We start from the raw sequence: 19591 nt of genomic DNA on the forward strand, positions 1-19591 counted from the left end.
TTTTCCCAGTGCAAGCAGTTTTCCTTGGAAACAGTTAGACTCCTCTGGAAGTTAAAGCATCTAACCAATTATTGCTTCAACGTTATGAAACAGAGCTTAATCTTTCTGTAGGATTGGAAATAAACTGTGTGGTTTGGAATATTGAAAAACCACTGGAAATCATCTAGATATTCAAGAACAATGGATTAATAAGCTATAATAATGCGATTGAAGGGAACACCATTAAATATCCTTTAATTTCTTTAGTAATATCTTGTAGATCTCATTAAAAAAATGAAAACAGTACATTCAATATGACCCATTATTGTAAAACTATATGACTATAGGTATAGTATGTATAGGGGGCTTCCCTGGTGGCTCAGGTGGTAGAGAATTTGCCGGAGTAATATGAGAGACCTGGGTTCAATCCCTGGGTCGGGAAAAATCCCCTGAAGAAGGGAATGGCTACCCACGCCAGTATTCTTGTCTGGAGAATCCCATGGACAGAGGAGCCTGGTGGACTATAGTCCAGGGAGTCACAGAGAGTTGGACAGGACTGACTGACTAACACTTATGTCTAGGAAAAAAAGGGAGAAAGGACATCACCCTTGGTTTTTCTATGTGAAAGAATTAAAGTCAATTTCTTTCTTTTTATATGTCTTTATATAAATGAACACTACTTACTTTTGAAGGTAAGAAAATACTTAAAGATATTTTTAAAGAATCTATCATTTTTTGTGTTGTGGTAGAGTTAGAGTAAGTAGGCAAGAGGTAGGAGTGAAATTCTGCTAAAAAATATCCCAGCTTTCATTAAGTTAAGATCTTTTAAAATACAGCCACATCTTGGGAACTAGTTGGATATACCAATTTCTATACTTTACATTGCTAATTATATAAAAATAAGAAATAATTTCAGAGTTCTTACAATTGCATCTATATTTTTATCTGAAAAATTTATATGAGTTATTTTCTTCAGATATTGTAGAACGTTTTCTTCTTTTCGGGGTTTAAGATTGCTGTTCTTGGCAATTAGATCCAAAGTCAGTCGAACCATGACTTCTCTATAAATCAAACTCTTGGCAATAGCTCTCTTCTGATAACCATGTTAAGAAGCGGTTTAAGTATTGTTTTATGCCCAACTTGCTAAAAAGCAAAAAAAAAAAAGGAGTATTATGTACACAGCAATTTAGGAAAAATTACTTTGACTTTTTAATATATAAAACTATTGATAAAGTAGTTCACAAGCAGTTTTAGGGTTATGTTTTTTCTAAGTTTATAGTTTTAATTCTTTTCATAGAAAGATATAAAACACCAAAATTAAATTAAATTACAGTGCAAATTCAGTTTTACTTTTAAATCTTTTACTCTCCCTAGTGTTGACTTGTTATTGTGGATGGATCATTTTTCTCTCTTTGAGTTGAAAAAGACCTCAGTATCATTTAGTGTTCTCCCATGAAGAAATTAAAGGCCAGAGATTTGTCTCAAACCAATCAAGTTAGTGACAGTTGAAAATGAGACCAGGCCTCCTGGCTCTTTTTTTCGTAGTACCTTAGTACCATAGTACCTTAGTGTCCAAAATCAAGAACACACGGTGTGAAAACCTTTAGTGTATTCATCGGACAGTGGTGAAAATACTTCTAGATGAGACCAAAATGTGCAAAGCAAAACTTTAATATATTTAGAAGGAAATACAGGTCTTTCTCTTAAAATTAGGATACGGAAGGAGTTAACTTATATGCTACAAAAAGCATAAAACACGAACAAAAAATTTCTTGATACCTTTTACTACATTAAAAAAAAATAGCTTCTGCTTAATAGTATCTCTCCACCTTGATTACTCTTGATTCCTAACTCTTTTATTTTCCAATTTTTTTATTATGATAAAATACAAAGTTTATCATCTTTACCATTTTATAAGTGTACAGTTCAGTTTTACTAAATATATTTATAATGTACAGCCATTGCCATAGTCTATCTCTAGTATTCTTTTCAGTTTGTAAAACTGAAATTCTATTCCTGTTAAACGATAACTCCCTATACTTACCTGTCTTCTATGGCCAAGGCAACCACCATTCTACTTTGTCTCTATGATTTTGATGATTCTAAGAACCTCATATAAGTGGAATAATATTTTATTTTTGTGACTGGCTTATTTCACTTAGCATAATGTCCTCAACATCACCAACTCAATGCACATGAGTTTGGGTAAACTCCGGGAGTTGGTGATGGACAGGGAGGCCTGGCATGCTGTAGTTCATGGGATCTCAAAGAGTCAGACGCGACTGAGCAACTGAATTAAACTGAACTGAATGTCCTCAAGGTTCATCCTTGTTGTAATGTAAGTCAGAACCTCCTTCCTTTTTTACTATTGAATAATATTCCAGTATATGAAAAGCATCTATTTCTGTTTTATTGACTATGCCAAAGCCTTTGACTGTGTGGATCACAATAAACTGTGGAAAATTCTGAAAGAGATGGGACTACCAGACCACCTGATCTGCCTCTTGAGAAATTTGTATGCAGGTCAGGAAGCAACAGTTAGAACTGGACATGGAACAACAGACTGTTTCCAAATAGGAAAAGGAGTACATCAAGGCTGTATATTGTTACCCTGTTTATTTAACTTATATGCAGAGTACATCATGAGAAACGCTGGACTGGAAGAAACACAAGCTGGAATCAAGATTGCTGGGAGAAATATCAGTAACCTCAGATACGCAGATGACACCACCCTTATGGCAGAAAGTGAAGAGGAACTCAAAAGCCTCTTGATGAAAGTGAAAGTGGAGAGTGAAAAAGTTGGCTTAAAGCTCAACATTCAGAAAATGAAGATCATGGCATCCGGTCCCATCACTTCATGGGAAATAGATGGGGAAACAGTGGAAACAGTGTCAGACTTTATTTTTCTGGGCTCCAAAATCACTACAGATGGTGACTGCAGCCATGAAATTAAAAGACGCTTGCTCCTTGGAAGGAAAGTTATGACCAACCTAGATAGCATATTCAAAAGCAGAGACATTACTTTGCCAACAAAGGTCCGTCTAGTCAAGGCTATGGTTTTTCCTGTGGTCGTGTATGGATGTGAGAGTTGGACTGTGAAGAAGGCTGAGTGCCGAAGAATCGATGCTTTTGAACTGTGGTGTTGGAGAAGACTTGAGAGTCCCTTGGACTGCAAGGAGATCCAACCAGTCCATTCTGAAGGAGATCAGCCCTGGGATTTCTTTGGAAGGAATGATGCTAAAGCTGAAACTCCAGTACTTTGGCTACCTCATGCAAAGAGTTGACTCATTGGAAAAGACTCTGATGCTGGGAGGGATTGGGGGCAGGAGAAGAAGGGGACGACAGAGGATGAGATGGCTGGATGGCATCACTGACTCGATGGATGTGAGTTTCAGTGAACTCTGGGAGTTGGTGATGGACAGGGAGGCCTGGCGTGCTGTGATTCATGGGGTCGCAAAGAGCTGGACACGACTGAGCGACTGATCGATCTAATATGTGTGTAGTAGATCTTGTTTACCATTCACCCATCTATGGACATTTGAGCTGATTCTGTGTTTTAACTATTGTGAATAATGCTGCTGTGAACATGGATGTACAAAAATCTCTTTGAGATTATGTTTTTAATTCTTTTTGGTATATGTATGTAAGCAGAATTGCTGGATCATATGGTAATTCTACTTTTGACTTTTTTAGTAACTGCTATTGTTTTCCACAGTAGTTTTACCATTTTACATTACAACCAACTGCACAAGAGTTCCAGTAATTCATATTCTTGCTAACACTTGTTATTATCTGTATTTTTTTATAGTATCCATCCTAATGGGCATGAGGTAGTATCTCATTGTAGTTTCAATACTCATTTCCCTAATTAGTGATGTTGAGCTTTTTATGTGCTTATTGGCCATTCGCCTATCTTCTTTGGAGAAATGTATTCAAGTCCTTTGCCCATTTTTAATCAGATTGTTTTCTTATTGAGTTGTAGACCCCTATCAGATGTATGATTTACAAACAGTTTCATGTTCTTTGCCCGTTTGAGATTTAAGAGTTCTCTACATATTCTGGATATCAATTCCTTATCAGATATATTACTTGCAAGTATTTTCTCCCATTCTCTGTATTGTCTTTTTACTCTGTTGATAGCACAAATTTTAAATATTTTCATGAAATATAATAATTTGCCTACTTTTTATCCTGTTGCCTGTTTTGTTGATGTCATTTCTAAGAAATCATTGCCAAATCCAGTATTGTGGAGCTTTTTCTCTTTGTTTTCTTCTAAGAGTTTTATAGTTTCAGGTCTTGCATTAAGATCTTTGATCTATTTTGAGTTAATCTTTGATTTGATGTTAAATAAGGGTCTAACATCATTCTTTGTATGTGGATATACAACTTTCCCAGCTTCATTTGTTGAAAAGACTGTCCTTTCCCAATTGAATGATCTTGACACCCATGTCAAAAATCATTTGACTGTATATGTAAGGATTTCTTTCTTTCTATTTTATTCCATTGGTTTATATCTGTCTTTATTCCAGTACCATGCTGTTTTGATTGCTATAACTTTGCAGTAATCAGGAAGTACAAGTCCTCTAGGTTTGTTCTTTTTCAAAATTGTTTTGGATATTTGGATTTCTTGAGTTCCTTATGAATTTTAGGATGCATTTTTCTGTTTCTTAAAAAAAAACACACACACAAACCCATCACTGGGGTTTAGATAAGGCTTGCGATAAGGCTTGCAATAAGTCTATAGATTGCTTTGGGTATTATTGATATCTTAACAATGTTAAGTCTTCCAGGCCATGAAGAAGGGATATGTTTTCACTTATTTCTGTCTCTTAAATTATTTTCCAGCAGTGTTGTATAGTTTGCAGTGTATAAATCTTTCACCTTTTTGGTTAATTCCTAAGTGTTTTATTCTTTCTGATGCTTCTGTAAATGGAATTTTTTAAAAAAATTTCCTTTTCAGGTTGTTGTTTGTGTATAGACATGCAACTGATATTTGTTGACTTTTTATCCTGCTACTTTGCTGAATTCATTTATTAGTTCTAACATTTGTGTGTATGTATATGTATAATCTTTAGCATTTCTATGGTTTAGATCCTATTACCTGCAAACAGAGATAATTTTACTTCATCTTTTCCATTTTGGATGCCTTTTATTTCTTTTTCCTGCCAAATGTTTCTGGCTAGAACTTACAGTGTGCTGTTGAATACAAGTGTTGAAAGTGAGCATTCTTGCCTTAGAGGAAATGCTTTCAATTTTTCATTATTAAGTCTGATGTTCACTTTGAGTTTTTCATATGTGGCTTTGATTATGTCTGGGTAGTTTCCTTCTATTACTAGTTAGTTGAGTATTTCTATTGTGAAAATTTAGGTGGTTGAATTTTGTCAAATTTTTTTCTGTATTATCTGTTTTTTCTTTCATTCTGTTAATATAAAATATTATGTAAATCAGTTTTTATATGTTGACCATCCTTGTATTCTAGGGATATATCCCACTTATTCATGCTGTATAATCTTTTTAATATGCTGCTAAATTTGGTTTGGTAGTGTTTTGCTGAGCGTTTTTGCATCAGTGCTTGTAAGGGATATTGGTCTGTAATTTTCTTTTTTTTCAGGCTTTTGCATCTTCTTAATTTTTTCTTTTCTTTAACTTTTTATTTGGTTTAGGGTATAACTGATTTAACTAACAATGTTGTGATAGTTTTAGGTGAATAGCAAAGGCATCCAGTCATACATATACATGTGTAGTTTTCTTTTGTTGCAGTGTCTTTGACTTTGGTATCACAGTAATGCTGGCCTCACAGAATGAGTAAGAATGTGTTCCCTTCTCCTCAGAGCTTTGGAAAACTTGGAGAAGGTTTGGTGTTTTTCTTAAAATGGTTGGTTGAATTCACCAGTGGAGCCATCAGAGCCAGGGCTTTTCTTTGTTGGGAGATTTTTGATTACTGATTCAATTTCCTCCCTAGTTACATGTCTATTCAGATTTTCTATTTCTTTGTGATTTAGTGTTGGTAGGTTTTATGTTTCTAGTATTTTTTCCTATTTAATCTAGGTTATCCAGTTTTTGACATACAGTTGTTTATAGTATTCTCACAATACTTTTCATTTCTGTAGATTGATAGTAATGTCTCCACTTTCATTTCTCATTTTAGTTCTTTGTGTCTTTTTTTTCTTCTTAGTCTATCTAGCTAAAAGTTTGTCAATTTTGTTGATCTTTTCAAAGACGTAGCTTTTGGTTTCATTGGTTTTCGCTATATTATATTCTCTATTTCATTTATCTGTGCTCTAATCTTCATCATTTTCTTCTTTCTACTAGCCTTAGTTATTTTTCTAGTTCCTTTAGTTGTAAAGTTAGCGTGTTGATTTGAGATCTTTCTTGTTTTTTCTCTCAGCATTTATAGCTATAAATTTCCCTTAGTATCAATTTTATTGTGTCCCATGAGTTTTGGTATGTTGTGTTTTTCATTTTCATTCATCTCTAAGTATTTTCTAATTTCTCTTGTGATTTCCTTTTTGATTCATATGTGTGTTGCTTATTGTTAATTTTCCAATTTTCTTTTTGTTACTGATTTTTGACTTCATACTATTATGAGAGAAGATACTTTGTATGACATCTATCTTTTAGAATCTATCAGAATTTAATTTGTAGACTAATGTGGTTTATCCTGGAAAATGTCCCATGTGCATTTCAGAAAAATGTGTGTGGTGGTGTTGTTGGGTGGAGCATTCTGTATGTGTCTGTTAGACCCAGTTATTTTGTGATGTTATTTAAAACCTCTATTTCCTTACTTCTGTCTGGTTGTTTTAGACATTACTGAAAGCAGAATATTGACGTCTACAATTAGTACTGTAGGATTATCTGTTTATCTCTTCAGTTGCCAGTTTTTACTTCATATATTTTGATGGCTTCTCAGGAGGTGCATAACTGTTTGTCTCTGTCATCTTATTATCTATTTTCTATATGCCTTATAGCTTTTTGCCCCTTGTTTTCTGCTTTCCTGTCTTATTTTTTGTTGAGTTGATTTTTTGTAGTAAAACTAAATTCCTTTCTCATTTTATTTTGTGTATATTCCAGAGCTGTTTTCTTTATGATTACCATGGGGATTACATTTACCATCCTAAAGTTATATCACTCTAATTTTAATATGTGCCAGCTTAACTTAAATAAAGGGGCTCCCCCAATGGCTCAGAGATAAAGAGTCTGCCTGCAATGCAGGAGACACTGGAGACATGGGTTCAATCCCTAGGTCGGGAAAATCCCCTTGAGGAGGAAATGGCAACCCGTCCCAGTATTCTTGCCTGAAAAATCCCATTAACAGAGGAGCCTGATGGGCTACTGTCCATGGAGTCACAAAGAGTGAGACATGACTGAGCAGCTAAGCACAACTTAAATAATATATAAAGCTCAGTTCCTTTATAGCTCTTGCCCTACCTTTTTTGATTGTTGATGTCACAAAGTTACCTCTTTATACACTGTGTACCTAAAACAATTCTTTTGAATACATTAGTTACTTAAATTATATAATAAAATATGGAGAGTTAAAAACTAAAGTTACAATAATACTAGATTTTAGAATCATGTTTTAAAATATATAAGTCTCTTGAGTCACATGGAAAAATAAAAAGTGCAATTACTAACCACGGTTACAAAAATTCCAGCTTTTATAATTGTCCATGTATTTACCTTTGTTGAGATCTTAGTTTCTTTATATGGCTTCGAATTACTATCTTCAAATCACTAGTGTTCTATCATTTTACCTTGCTGGACTCCCTGTTGCAGGGCAGGTCTAGTGCAGTGAGCTCCCTCAGCTTTCATTTACCTGGAAATGTATTTTTGCCTGACTTTTGAAGAACAGTTTTGCCAATACTGGATTCTTTTTTTCTGTAGCACTTTGAATATATACGCCCACTGTCTTCTGAACATTTCTGATGAATAATTTGTGGATAATCTTATTAGGGGTTCCTTGTATGTAATGAGTTATTTCTTGCTGCATTTAAGATTTGTCTGTTGAAAGTTTGATTATAATGTGTCTCAGTGTGGGTCTCTTGAGTACATCTTACTTGGAGTTCAGTGAGCTGCTTGCATGTTTTGATTCATGTTTTTCATCAAGTTAGGAAAGGTTTCAGCCATTATTTCTTCAAACATTCTCTCTGCTCAATCCTCCCTCTCTCCTCTTCTTTCTTTCTTCCCGCTCTCCTTTCTGGGACTCCCACAAAGCATATATTGGTCTGCATGATGCTGTATCACAAGTCCCTTAGACTCTGTTCACTTTTCTCAGTATTTTTCTTTTTCTATTCCTAGACTTAATAATTTTCATGGTCCTCTTTTCAAGATCATTGGATGATTCTTATGCCTGTTAAAATCAGCCTTTGAAACCCACACGTGAATTTTTCATTTCAGTTATTGTACTTTTCAGCTCCAGGATTCCTTTTTAGGCTTTCTACCTTTCATTGATATCTCCATTTTGTTCATGTATCATTTTCTTGACTTTTCTCTACCTCTTTAGTTTTTTTGAGCATCTTTAATACAGTCGTTTTAAAGTCTTTGTCTAGTATATCTGCCATCAGGTCTCTTTCAGGGACAATCTCTGATTATTTTTGAATAGATCATACTTTCCTGTTTCCTTGTATACCTTTTGTTTGTTGTTGAAAACTGGACATTTTAATCTAATAATATTGTAGCTCTTAAAATCAGATTCTCCTCCTTCTCTAGAATTTATGGTTTGTTGTTATTGTTTTGGTTATTTGATTGTTACAGACTATTTCTGTGCTGGGGACCAGCCTGAGGTGTAAACTTAGGTCTTCTCAGGTGTTTCCTGAGTCTGAAACCTTTCTCTTGGCATGTACAGGGCAGTTTCTGGTTTTCCCTTTATGTGCAGCTGCTTTTGAATGCCCTAGTGTTTTAATGTCTTGTTCCAAAAAAGGAAAAAAGAGAAAAATAAATGGAAGTTAGTAGAAAGGGAGGCTGCTAAGTCACTTCAGTCGTGTCCGACTCTGTGCGATCCCATAAATGGCAGCCCACCAGGCTCCCCCGTCCCTGGGATTCTCCAGGCAAGGACACTGGAGTGGGTTGCCATTTCCTTCTCCAATGCAGGAAAGTGAAAAGTGAAAGTCAAGTCGCTCAGTTGTGTTCGACTCTTAGTGACCCCATGAACTACAGCCTACCAGGCTCCTCCATCCATGGGATTTTCCAGGCAAGAGTACTGGAGTGGGGTGCCATTGCCTTCTCTGGGAAAGGGAGGCAGTAGCCCTGTAAATCCCCCTGAAAGTCATTTCAGCCAGAGGGAATGGGGTTTGTAAGAGTGGGGAGAGGTGCCACCTCTTTGTCTGCATCTCTGTAACCAGAAGCAGCAGTCAGTGATAGGAGGGCAGATCCTCAATATTTGGTGGATAGTGTGCTTTCTGCCCACCTGGTGCCTGTAAGCTGTGTGCAAGATGCTACAGAAACCCCTGCCCAGCTTCCTGCACAGGATTGGGTCTGGGGGATGGGTAGCTATTGTAGAGGTAAGATCTGAAATTGACCGAAATGAACCACATTTTACGCAGTTTATCATCTAATTCTTCCTTGGAAGTTGTAAGCCTTCAGCAGACTCCAGCATTCTAAAATAGTTATAGTGGACATGTTCTACCCATGTAGCTGCTGTTTAGGCTCCCTATTCTGCTGCAGTTCTGGAATCCTCACCTCCTTAACTCTTTCATATACATGTAAAAAAAAATCAACTTATCATGTTCCATAAAAAATCTTCTCAGAATTTTATTAGGAATTGCATTGAATTTAGAAATAATTAGTGAAGCACTAACACCTGGGCTTCTTAGGCGGATCAGTGGTAAAGAATCTACTTGCCAATGTAAGGACACACAGGAGATGCAGGTTTGATTCCTGGATTAGGAAGATCCCCTGGAGGACGAAATGGCAACCCCCGCCAGTGTTCTTGCTTGGAGAATCCCATGTACAGAGGAGCCTGGTGGGCTACAGTCCACAGGGTCTCAAAGAGTCAGACACAACTGAGCAGGCACGCATGCACACAACATCTCTCTGAATTATCTTTTCCATTACTATGGTATGTGTCTCCATTTTAGAATGTTTCTTTAAATGACTTTCAATTGTTTTATAATTTTCTAATTAAGGCCACACAGGTGTTTTTTTTGAGAAATTTTTAGGGATCAAATATTTTTGTTTATACTGTAAATGTCATTCTTTTAGGAATTATATTCTCTGTACCTAATGTGTTGAAATGCACTGTTTTAAAAATATTTAAAATACTTTAAAAATATGATTTCTTTGGCCCATATCTTAAAATTCTAGAAACTTTTCTAGAAACTTCAAATACATTTTTTACACTGATAACTATGGTAAAAATGCATATCATAAAGAAGTTATACAACCCAAGGTTTTTCCCTTATAGCTGAGGCAGGAGACGGCTATACAGGTGGCCATGCAGGAGCAGCCCTATACTATGAAGAAAGTGATGTCCTTTGAGAGTGACTTTGACTAATGGGAGACAGGTGCCGTGAATGACTTCTCCCTTCTTCCCCCCATGGACTTTTAGGAGACACATTGGTTTCAAAAGGTCCCTTTGAAAATATGTGGTGTTCTTCTGGGTTATACACTCTCTTAATTTGCTCTCCTTCTATCTCTTAGTCCTTTCCTGCCTCTCTCCTGCTTCCCTGAGATTACAACCCCTGAAAAAGTGTTATCACATGAGTTTTTCCTTCAGGCTCTGTTTTCTAACCTGGGCTAAAACATAAATTTTGGATCATCTGAATCTTCACGGAAGACCATGCTATAAATGGACTCTGTCTCTACATTCCAGTGCACAAGTTGGTGTTTGTACAGAAATTAATTTCCTCAGAGAACTAGAAAAGGAAAGAGGCTAACGTCGTATATAAGTGAAGTATATATTAAACCAGAGGAAGGCCAATGGACCTCATCAACAAATCATAGGCAAGCTTCCCAAGGGTTTGAATATGGAAAGGGAGAGAATTGAATCAACCAGTAACACAATAATAGAGACTGTTGACTCAAAACAATGTGCATTGTAGCAGTCAGATCCTCGAGAGGATTTGGTTTCATCAAAACACCACCATTGATCTCCTGAATAGAATATCCACCTTTACTGGTTCTATAGTTTGTTTTAGAGAAATTATAAGCTTCAGGAGTTTAAACTGAACCTAGTTTGGATTTGAATACACTTTAGAACAATATAATAAAAATAGTTATGTCAACATTTGTGAGATTTCCCTGATTTTCTTTTAAAAGAGTTTCATTATTTTCTAAAGTTTTGTAAACTGCTTTTTCATAATTTATCCCTGCTCTATATCTCTGTTATCTCAGGCATCCACTTGATAGGATGTCTCTATCTCTCCAGATCACTAGTGGGGACAGCTTAAAGTAAAAGTGAAGTTGCTTAGTCGTGTCCTACTCTTTGTGACCCCATGGACTGTAGCCTATCAGGCTCCTCCATCCATGGAATTTTCCAGGCAAGAGTACTGGAGTGGGTTGCTATTTCCTTCTCCAGGGGATCTTCCCAACCCAGGGATGGAACCCTGGTCTCTTGCATTGTAGGTAAATGCTTTTACCATCTGAGCCACCAGGGACGTTAGCTTAGACCTGCTCTGCTACATGGAGAAGGCAATGGCAACCCACTCCACTACTCTTGCCTGGAAAATCCCATGGACAGAGGAGTCTGGTAGGCTGCAGTCCATGGGGTCGCTAACAGTCGGACACGACTGAGCGACTTCACTTTCACTTTTCACTTTCATGCATTGGAGAAGGAAATGGCAACCCACTCCAGTGTTCTTGCCTGGAGAATCCCAAGGACTGCGGAGACTGGTGGGCTGCTGCCTATGGGGTCCCACAGAGTCAGACAGGACTGAAGCGACTTAGCAGCAGCATCAGCAGCTCTACTACAAGTGCTTGGGGAATCCACTTTAGTAGACCCCTTGACTTTTATCGTTTTGGGCTCCAGCAGGCTAGGCCAGATGCAGGGGACCTTTCTGAATTCGGTTTGTATATTTCCCTTAGGTAGCTCCAAACTCAGAAGCGGTATACTGCCAGCTATGAGGCTTTCCCTTTTTCAAACCCACAGATCCCTCTCCCTCAGCTTCGCGGCTACCCCTCCACCCTTGTCTCCCTATCCTAGAGGTGTTTCCCAGCCTTGCCTGATTCTAGCCCTCGGTTTGAAATACGGACTTTAAGACTTTTTTCTGGAAATTCTAGATATCTGGAGAAAAGGGTTAAGAACCCGCATTTTAACAAGTGCTCCAGGAAAGTCTCACAGGCAGGCAAGTTTGAGAAACATGGCTCTAGGGCCTCCTCGGTTCCCACACTTCGCCTCAGAAGGCATCTCACCGTTCGTGGGACGCGCCAGGTCGGTAACTCAGGTTTGGTAAATATCGCGGGTGCCAGCCTCCTTTCTGGTGCGGTTGCTGAGCAACCAGACAGACGCTCCTGGTCGGACGCGGCTCACGGGAAATGTCGCTCGGTCTCCGGAAGCGCGCTCCTCTGTGGCCATGCGCCGACCTCCCTCCTCTGTGACATAGCAGCCGGGGGTTGATGGGTATCCACGAGGCAGAGTCCGAGTGGATGTCGGTTAGCGGAATGAGGCCGTAAAGCATCGGTCACATTACTGTTTTCGTGGACCAGAACAGTTTTTGGCAGGTCACCATTTCCCCCTACTGGATTCTCCTTGCCATCAGCTTTGAATGTTTCAGTGCTGTTACTACGTTTCCCCAATAATAGGGCAGGAAAAGAATTGTCTGAAAGTGTAGCCCACACTTTTCCTCTGATAAAATCCAAACTCTTCAGGGTGACTGTCCAGTCCGTTTATAATGACCAGTTTCACTGCTTGCCTCTTGCTCTCTTCAGTATTTACAGTTTGGCATTTGGCCCTGTACTCCCTGTTGTAAAAAAAATTTATCCCTTTCTCAATTCTTACTTTGCCTTTTGAGATTCAAGGAATCAGCTTGGAATTAGCACATTTCTTTTTTTCCTGAAGCCTTCATAGGTTCTCAGTCTTGTTAAGTGATACTTTTATCCGTCCTCCACCCCCGACCACTGGGATGTGGTAACTTCTTTAGTATAGCACAAACACACTACAATATGTTTGTTACCCATATCTCCAATAAGACAGTAAATTCTTTGGGGGTAAAGATTATTTACCTTTTACCTTGCCATTCCCAGGACCTGGCAAAATGCCTTGTACCTTAACAGTCACCCCCAAGTATTTAGAAAATACATAATGTGCAAATGAAGGAGAAGAAGAACAATAGAACAAGAAACTGACATTGACAATGGAAAGACTGGAGCTCATTCAGTTCAGTTGCTCAGTAGTGTCCGACTCTTTACAGCCACATGGACTGCAGCAAGCCAGGCTTTCCTGTCCATCACCAACTCCTGGAGCTTGCTCAAACTCATGTCCATCAGGTTGGTGATGCCATCCAACCATCTCACTCTATCGTCCCCTTCTCCTCCTGTCTTCGATCTTTCCCAGCATCACGGTCTTTTCCAGTGAGTCAGTTCTTCTCATCAGGTGACCAGAGCATTGGAGTTTTGGCTTCTGCATCAGTCCTTCCAATGAATATCTGATTTCCTTGAGGATTGACTTGTTTGATCTCCTTTCAGTCCATGGGACTCTCAAGAGTCTTCTCCAACACCACAGTTCAAAAGCATCAATTCTTCGGTGCTTAGCTTTCTTTATAGTCCAACTCTCACATCCATACATGACTACTGGGAAAACCATAGCTTTGACTAGACGGACCTTTGTTGGCAAAGTAATGTCTCTGCTTTGCTCACGCGTCTCCACTTCGCGGGCAGTTTCTTGGAAAGGGGGCTCATTAGGGATTTGGTAAAGTGAGCAATCTGCATTAAGGACTCTACGAGCTGGAAAACTGTAATAGCTCTGATCTTTAGGGTGGGAGTACAGTGGAAAAGTCATTGCTGTTCTGAACAAAGAAGTGTCAGAGTAGAAGATTGTTAGAATTACCAGGTGGCTTGGAGCCCATGTGAACAGTCCAACTTACCATTTTGCAGATAAGGAAATTCTCAGAACCTAGAGAGAGGAAAGAAATATGCTGAAGGTGTTATCTGAGGTGGCAGAGAGAGAATTTAGCCTTGAGCTCCTAGTTTCAAGCAAAGGTTTCCCCTCCTTATGTTTCACTGACTGTTTCAGTAAGAGTAGCCTAGAAAGAGGGACAGGGGGATAGGGACAGATGTCCTAACCCCATTCAGGACATTGTTGCTATTGTCCAGTTGTGAAGTAGTGTTGGTCTGGATTAGGGTTAAGGCAAAGAAAGTGACATGGAACGAACAAATTTAGGAGGCATCTTGAAGCATGATTTAATAAAGAGAGAAAGGATAGGATAAGGGGAGGGAGAAATTGGAGATAATTCCTGGATGTTAGTTAAGATAAAGGAACAATACTGGAGAGGGTGACAAGTAATTTGGGTGGAAGTGGATGAATTTCGTTTACACATGTTAAATGTGAGGTAAAAGGTTCAGTAGTTTCCAGAATAGAGCTAATCATTTAAACCATGGAGTCATAACTGGTGGTGAGGGAGGACAGAAGGGACCAACAAGTTAATAACTAAGCCAGCTAGTTTGAATGGAAAAGGGAAGCAAAGCTAGTTATCAGAGAAAGATGTGTCAGAGGTTAAGATCTGTTCTGAGAAGAACAAATAATTAGCGATTCAAAAACCAGTAAATTAGATTCAGATGCTAGGGAAAGAATTGTAGAAGGAGGGTATCTAAGTGAATGAACAGCTACAGAAGGATATGATGATGTAAAAGAATGATCAGAACAATATGGCTAAAACACTACAGCACAAACCAAGGTTGTTCTTATCTATTTTAAAGGTTATTTGGGAACAGTAGATCCGGCAGTATATGCAGGGCCATCCTATTCCTCTGTGTAGCCCTCATTGAATTTGCTAACATTATTTTATGAGAAACATGTTTAGCAACGCCTCATTGAAAACCAGTTGCTCTGTTAATCTTTGTATTATATCAGTTTCATATGTCATTGTAAAAGGAGTATGAGCTCAATTGTGGAAATATTATATATATATATTTACATGTCTCAAAGGAAATATATCTATGTCTGTGTCTATATTCTTTAGTTGCTAAGTTGTGTCCGACTCTTTTCGACCTTATGGACTGTAGCCCACCAGGCTCCTCTGTCCATGGGATTCTCCAGGCCAGAACACTGGAGTGGGCTGCTGTTCCACGCTCCAGGGGATCTTCCCAACCCAGGAATCAAATTCGTGTCTCCTGCATTGGCAAGTTTTACCAGTGAGCCACCAGGGAAGCCCATCTGTGTCTGTACATGTATAGAATTAGATACATATATTCTTATATCTATATCCCAAAATATTTAATTGTGGTTATTTTTTGGTGGTGGGATTATGGCTGTTTAATTTTTCTTCTTTTTTTTTAGTTATCAAGGTTTTTAAGAATTATTATATTCTGAATGTTCATATTGGATTCTGCTCTTTGTAGAAGAGAAAATCTCTTTGAGACAGCTAATATTAAAATAGTTTAAAATGGTTGAATCACTAATTTTTTAATCCAACAAGTTCCCAGGTGGCTGGTTGATGATTATATAAATTCTAAATAAAACGAACCAAGGTATTTCTCTTGAGTTCCAGACCCATGCATCCAGCCAGCTGCCTGACACTCATTCCACATGAATATGAATGTCCCAGAGGCCAAAAAACCCCCTGAACCTGTCAAGAATTGAACTCATTTGTATCCTTCACACATCTGCTCTGCCTTCTCTAGTTTCTGTCTTGCCCACAGTCGACCCTGCTACCCAAAGAAGAGCCTGAGAGCCATCTCCAGGACTCTCATATATTATTAGTATCACCATGTAGAGTCAGCACATCAAGTCCACTTAAGCTCAGAAATGACTTTAAATCCAGCAGTCTAACCATGCTTTCATCAGTACCTAAGAATGGACTGGAAAGGACTTTAACAAGTTCTATTAATTTTTTAAAAGTTCTTTTAATGTTAGTACACTAAAGTTTCTCAAGTTATATTTTTAAAGTTATATTAGATGTGACTGTAAATTAAGCGCTCTAAGCTGCAAATCAGTTTCATTATCTTAAAGTCACATTTATATCTAATTATATTTTAGTAATGTATTTTAGAGTAAAAATGTTTTCTGGAAAGTATTTTTGTTAATATTGCCACAGATGTTCTAATTGAAGCAATGTTTTATTATGTTTTATTCAGGAATGAAGATTCCTGAAACATCTAGTGTCAGTAGAGCCTAACACTTGAGTTTGAGTCTTTCAGGAAGCATTTGCAAGAAAAGGACTTATAATTTTGGAAAAAGTTTAGGTTTCAGGAACAGTTCATTGCTTATGTTTTAGGAATTAAAAAAAAATTTTGTCTCTTGAACCACGGGTGGGGAACCTCTGTCTTCTAATAGAGTTCCAAGACACTGCTTAAGTTTATCAGGCCAATAATAAGTTCAGCAAAAGTTTAATTAGTTGATGATGGATTGAGGCTAAGAGCAAAACTAAGCAATGTAATACACTGTAGTCCTGTGTCTTTCAAAACAGTTTGTGAAAATCATTGAAAATGTCTTGTATATTTGTATTTAGTTGTTTTGTTTTTTGGCTCCTGTCTGCTTTTTTGGTTGTGTGTGTCTGTGTGTGTGCTCAGTCGTGTTTGACTCTTTGCGGCCCCATGGACTATAGCTCACAAGGCTCCTCTGTCCATGAAATTTTCCAGGCAAGAGTACTGGAATATGTAGCCATTCCCTTTTCCAGGGGCTGGTCCTGACCCAGAGATTGAACACGCATCTCTTGTGTCTCCTGCATTGGCAGGCAGATTGTTTATGTGTTTGAAAAGGGTTTCATCCTTCTTGTTTGTTTTGAAAATGACTGGTGCTTTTTTTGTTGTCAATTTTTTTTTTTTTTTACTAGTGTGCATTTCCATTTGCATATTTCTGCAGTAGTGATCCTTTATTGAAAAATTTTAAAAAGTGTTTTTTCACTCTTGTTTTAAATCTGCTAAGAAGTTTGGGAAAAGATTTTCATTTTATCATAATCTTAACAGTGAAAGAAGTCAGCTTCCCATAAAAAGGCATACATATTTAATTTTGTCATCCTAAAAATATATATTGTTAATGTTTCTTAAGAGTAAACTGAAATGTCCATTGCATTTATTTCTTGATTGAACAGATACTTACCAACTACATGTAATGTTCTTATAGTGTGATATTAATGTAATGAATATAGTATTATCAAAGATGTTTTAGCAGGAGCCTGAGAATTAGAAAGTGTAATTTCAACTTGTGCTCCCAAATCCCAAATTTAATAGAGCTTTTGTTTCAGTCTGTTCTTTACTGAAATAAAGCATTTTTTAAGCTGAGTTATAGTTGCTATATAGTATTTTTATTTATTTGGCTGTGTGGGTCTTAGTTGCTGCATGTGGGATCTTCTGTCTTCATTGTGGCAGGTGGAATCTTTAATTGCAGCATGTGGAGTCTGGTTCCTTGACTAGGGGTAAACCCAGCCCTCTTACATTTGGTGCGTGGAGTCTTAGCCACTGGACCACTAGGGAAGTCCCAATATACAATATTATAATAGTTATAGGTATATAATATAACAATTTTTAATGGTTGTACTCCATTTATAGTTATCAAAATATTGGCTGTATTCCCTGTGTTGTACAATATATCCTGCAGCTTATTTAATCATAGTAGTCCTAACCCTTTCCACTCCCCACTGCTTTTCTATATCTGTGAGTCTGCTTTTTGTTTTAGTAACTAGTTTGTTATATTTTTTAGATTTCACATACAAGTGATATCATATAGTATCATCCTGGTATCATACAGTATTTGTCTTTCTCTGACATTTCATTTAGCCTAATACCCTTCATGTGCATCCATGCTGTTGAAAATATATATTATGTGTATATATATATATAATATATATATACACACATACACATATACACCACTTCTTTATCCATTCATCTATTGATGGACATAAATGCTTCTATATCTAGACAATGTAAATAATGCTATGATAAACATTGGGGTGCAATTAGTGTTTTTGTTTTTTTCAGGTATATACCCAGGAGGGGATTGCTGGGTCATATGGTAGTTCTGTTTTTAGGTTTTTTGAGAAATCTCCATACTATTTCCCATAATAGCTTAAAGCACTTGTTAATAAACTATTTTTAGAACTATTTTGAGATAACTAGAAATCCATAGTATTGATGTCTGTCTAAATGAATTACTATTTCAACAGTCCACAGTTCCTTAGTTTTAGGTAATGTGTTGTTTTACCTTGAATATTAAGACTAGTTAGAAACTTAAAAAATAAAAAATTAAAAAAAAAAAAAGAAACTTAAAAAATAATCTCCCTTGGAAAGTGATGTTTGTATATAGCTTTTACATTGGTGGCATATCAAGTTAACTTCTCTGAAGGTATACAACTTTTCAGATGATTGTAATTATTCAACATGGTATGCCCTCTCATATAAGACCATAAATTAATTTTTTATTTAGTCTAATTTGTGTTATTTTATTTAAGCCCAGAATCTTAATATCCTCAAGTATACTAGAAACACATGCAAGAAATGATAGGATTACATAGGAGTTGAAGATTTAAAGCTAAACACATACATGTTTTAAAGGACTTATTTAGTATCATCTATAATATAAATAATAAATTGAAGTTTATTTAAATAATACATTGAGCATGGAGTATAAAGTGAAAATTCTAGGAACAAAAATGAACATTTAAATAAAACATTTATTTAGAGATGTACTTATACAAACTTAAATTTTCAGGAAGGAAGGAAAGTAGTTTAAAGTTATGTTTTGTAATGGTAAACATATTCATAGTTATGTAATAGATATTTATAACCCCCTTATAAACTAACATAAAGGTCACAAAGCTCTATTCTTAAAAATATATTGCTTTATGCATATTCCTCTTTCGTTATGAAAAGTACAACTGCAGTTCATCAAAATGTGCCCCAAGGCACAATACCATTTTACTCAGTCATTAGAAAGTTTAGCATAATTGCTTAGTATAATCCAAAGAAAATACGAGTACTGACATCAGGGACTCTCCAATTTGTTAGGCAATTGTTCCATAATTTTTGGCACCAGGATAATCCACATGTTGAAAAAGCAATTAATCATTGGTGTTAGTTATCAAGCTATGATTTTAGCTGTTTCCTCCCAAATTTGACCTGAAATGACAGAGTTCCTTATTTTATTTTTGTAATATTCTGATTTCTGAGATCAAAAGTTTAAATACACCAGTCTGGTTACAGTTGACCTGATTTTTGTGTTACTAGTTTTCTAAAATAAGTAGATCATAACTTTATAAAGATAAATGGCATTTCTTCCAGTAATATTTGGATAGACGGGTTAGAAATTTTTAGAAACTTACAAACTGATTACTTCAGAACAGACTGATTACTTGAAGTCCTTAAACTAGCATTTGACTCTAAGGAGATAAATTTATCTGCGGCTAAAACTTGTATTGAAGATAGACTAGAATGAGAGAACATACAACTCGATATTTAGTTTTCAAATGTAGTGACATAGACACATCAATTATTAAACAATGAGTGAAATAATTACCCTATC

General features: G+C 36.8%; 2 protein-coding genes across 7 annotated transcripts in view; one reads left to right on the forward strand and one right to left on the reverse strand.

Annotated features, from left to right (window-relative positions):
- PPP1R42 (protein phosphatase 1 regulatory subunit 42) overlaps window positions 1–12608 on the reverse strand; it is a 45051-nt gene extending 32443 nt beyond the window's left edge. For 4 of the 5 annotated variants that reach the window (XM_070802633.1, XM_070802630.1, XM_019974125.2 and 1 more), the window contains exons 1-2: window positions 12328–12488; window positions 905–1122 (exon numbers count right to left, since the gene is read on the reverse strand). In XM_070802633.1, coding sequence (XP_070658734.1) covers window positions 905–1033 — 129 coding nt within the window. In that variant the 5' untranslated portion in view covers window positions 1034–1122; window positions 12328–12488. Of the gene's footprint in view, window positions 1–904; window positions 1123–12327 lie in introns of all 5 variants that reach the window. The other variant, XM_070802631.1, reaches the window with a different exon arrangement.
- The window catches only part of CSPP1 (centrosome and spindle pole associated protein 1), a 192467-nt gene that overhangs the window by 33277 nt on the left and 139599 nt on the right, over window positions 1–19591 (forward strand). The gene's annotated exons all lie outside the window — the stretch shown is intronic.

Source organism: Bos indicus, chromosome 14 (genome assembly GCF_029378745.1).
Source record: "Bos indicus isolate NIAB-ARS_2022 breed Sahiwal x Tharparkar chromosome 14, NIAB-ARS_B.indTharparkar_mat_pri_1.0, whole genome shotgun sequence".
In the NCBI taxonomy this organism is placed as follows: Eukaryota; Metazoa; Chordata; class Mammalia; order Artiodactyla; family Bovidae; genus Bos; species Bos indicus.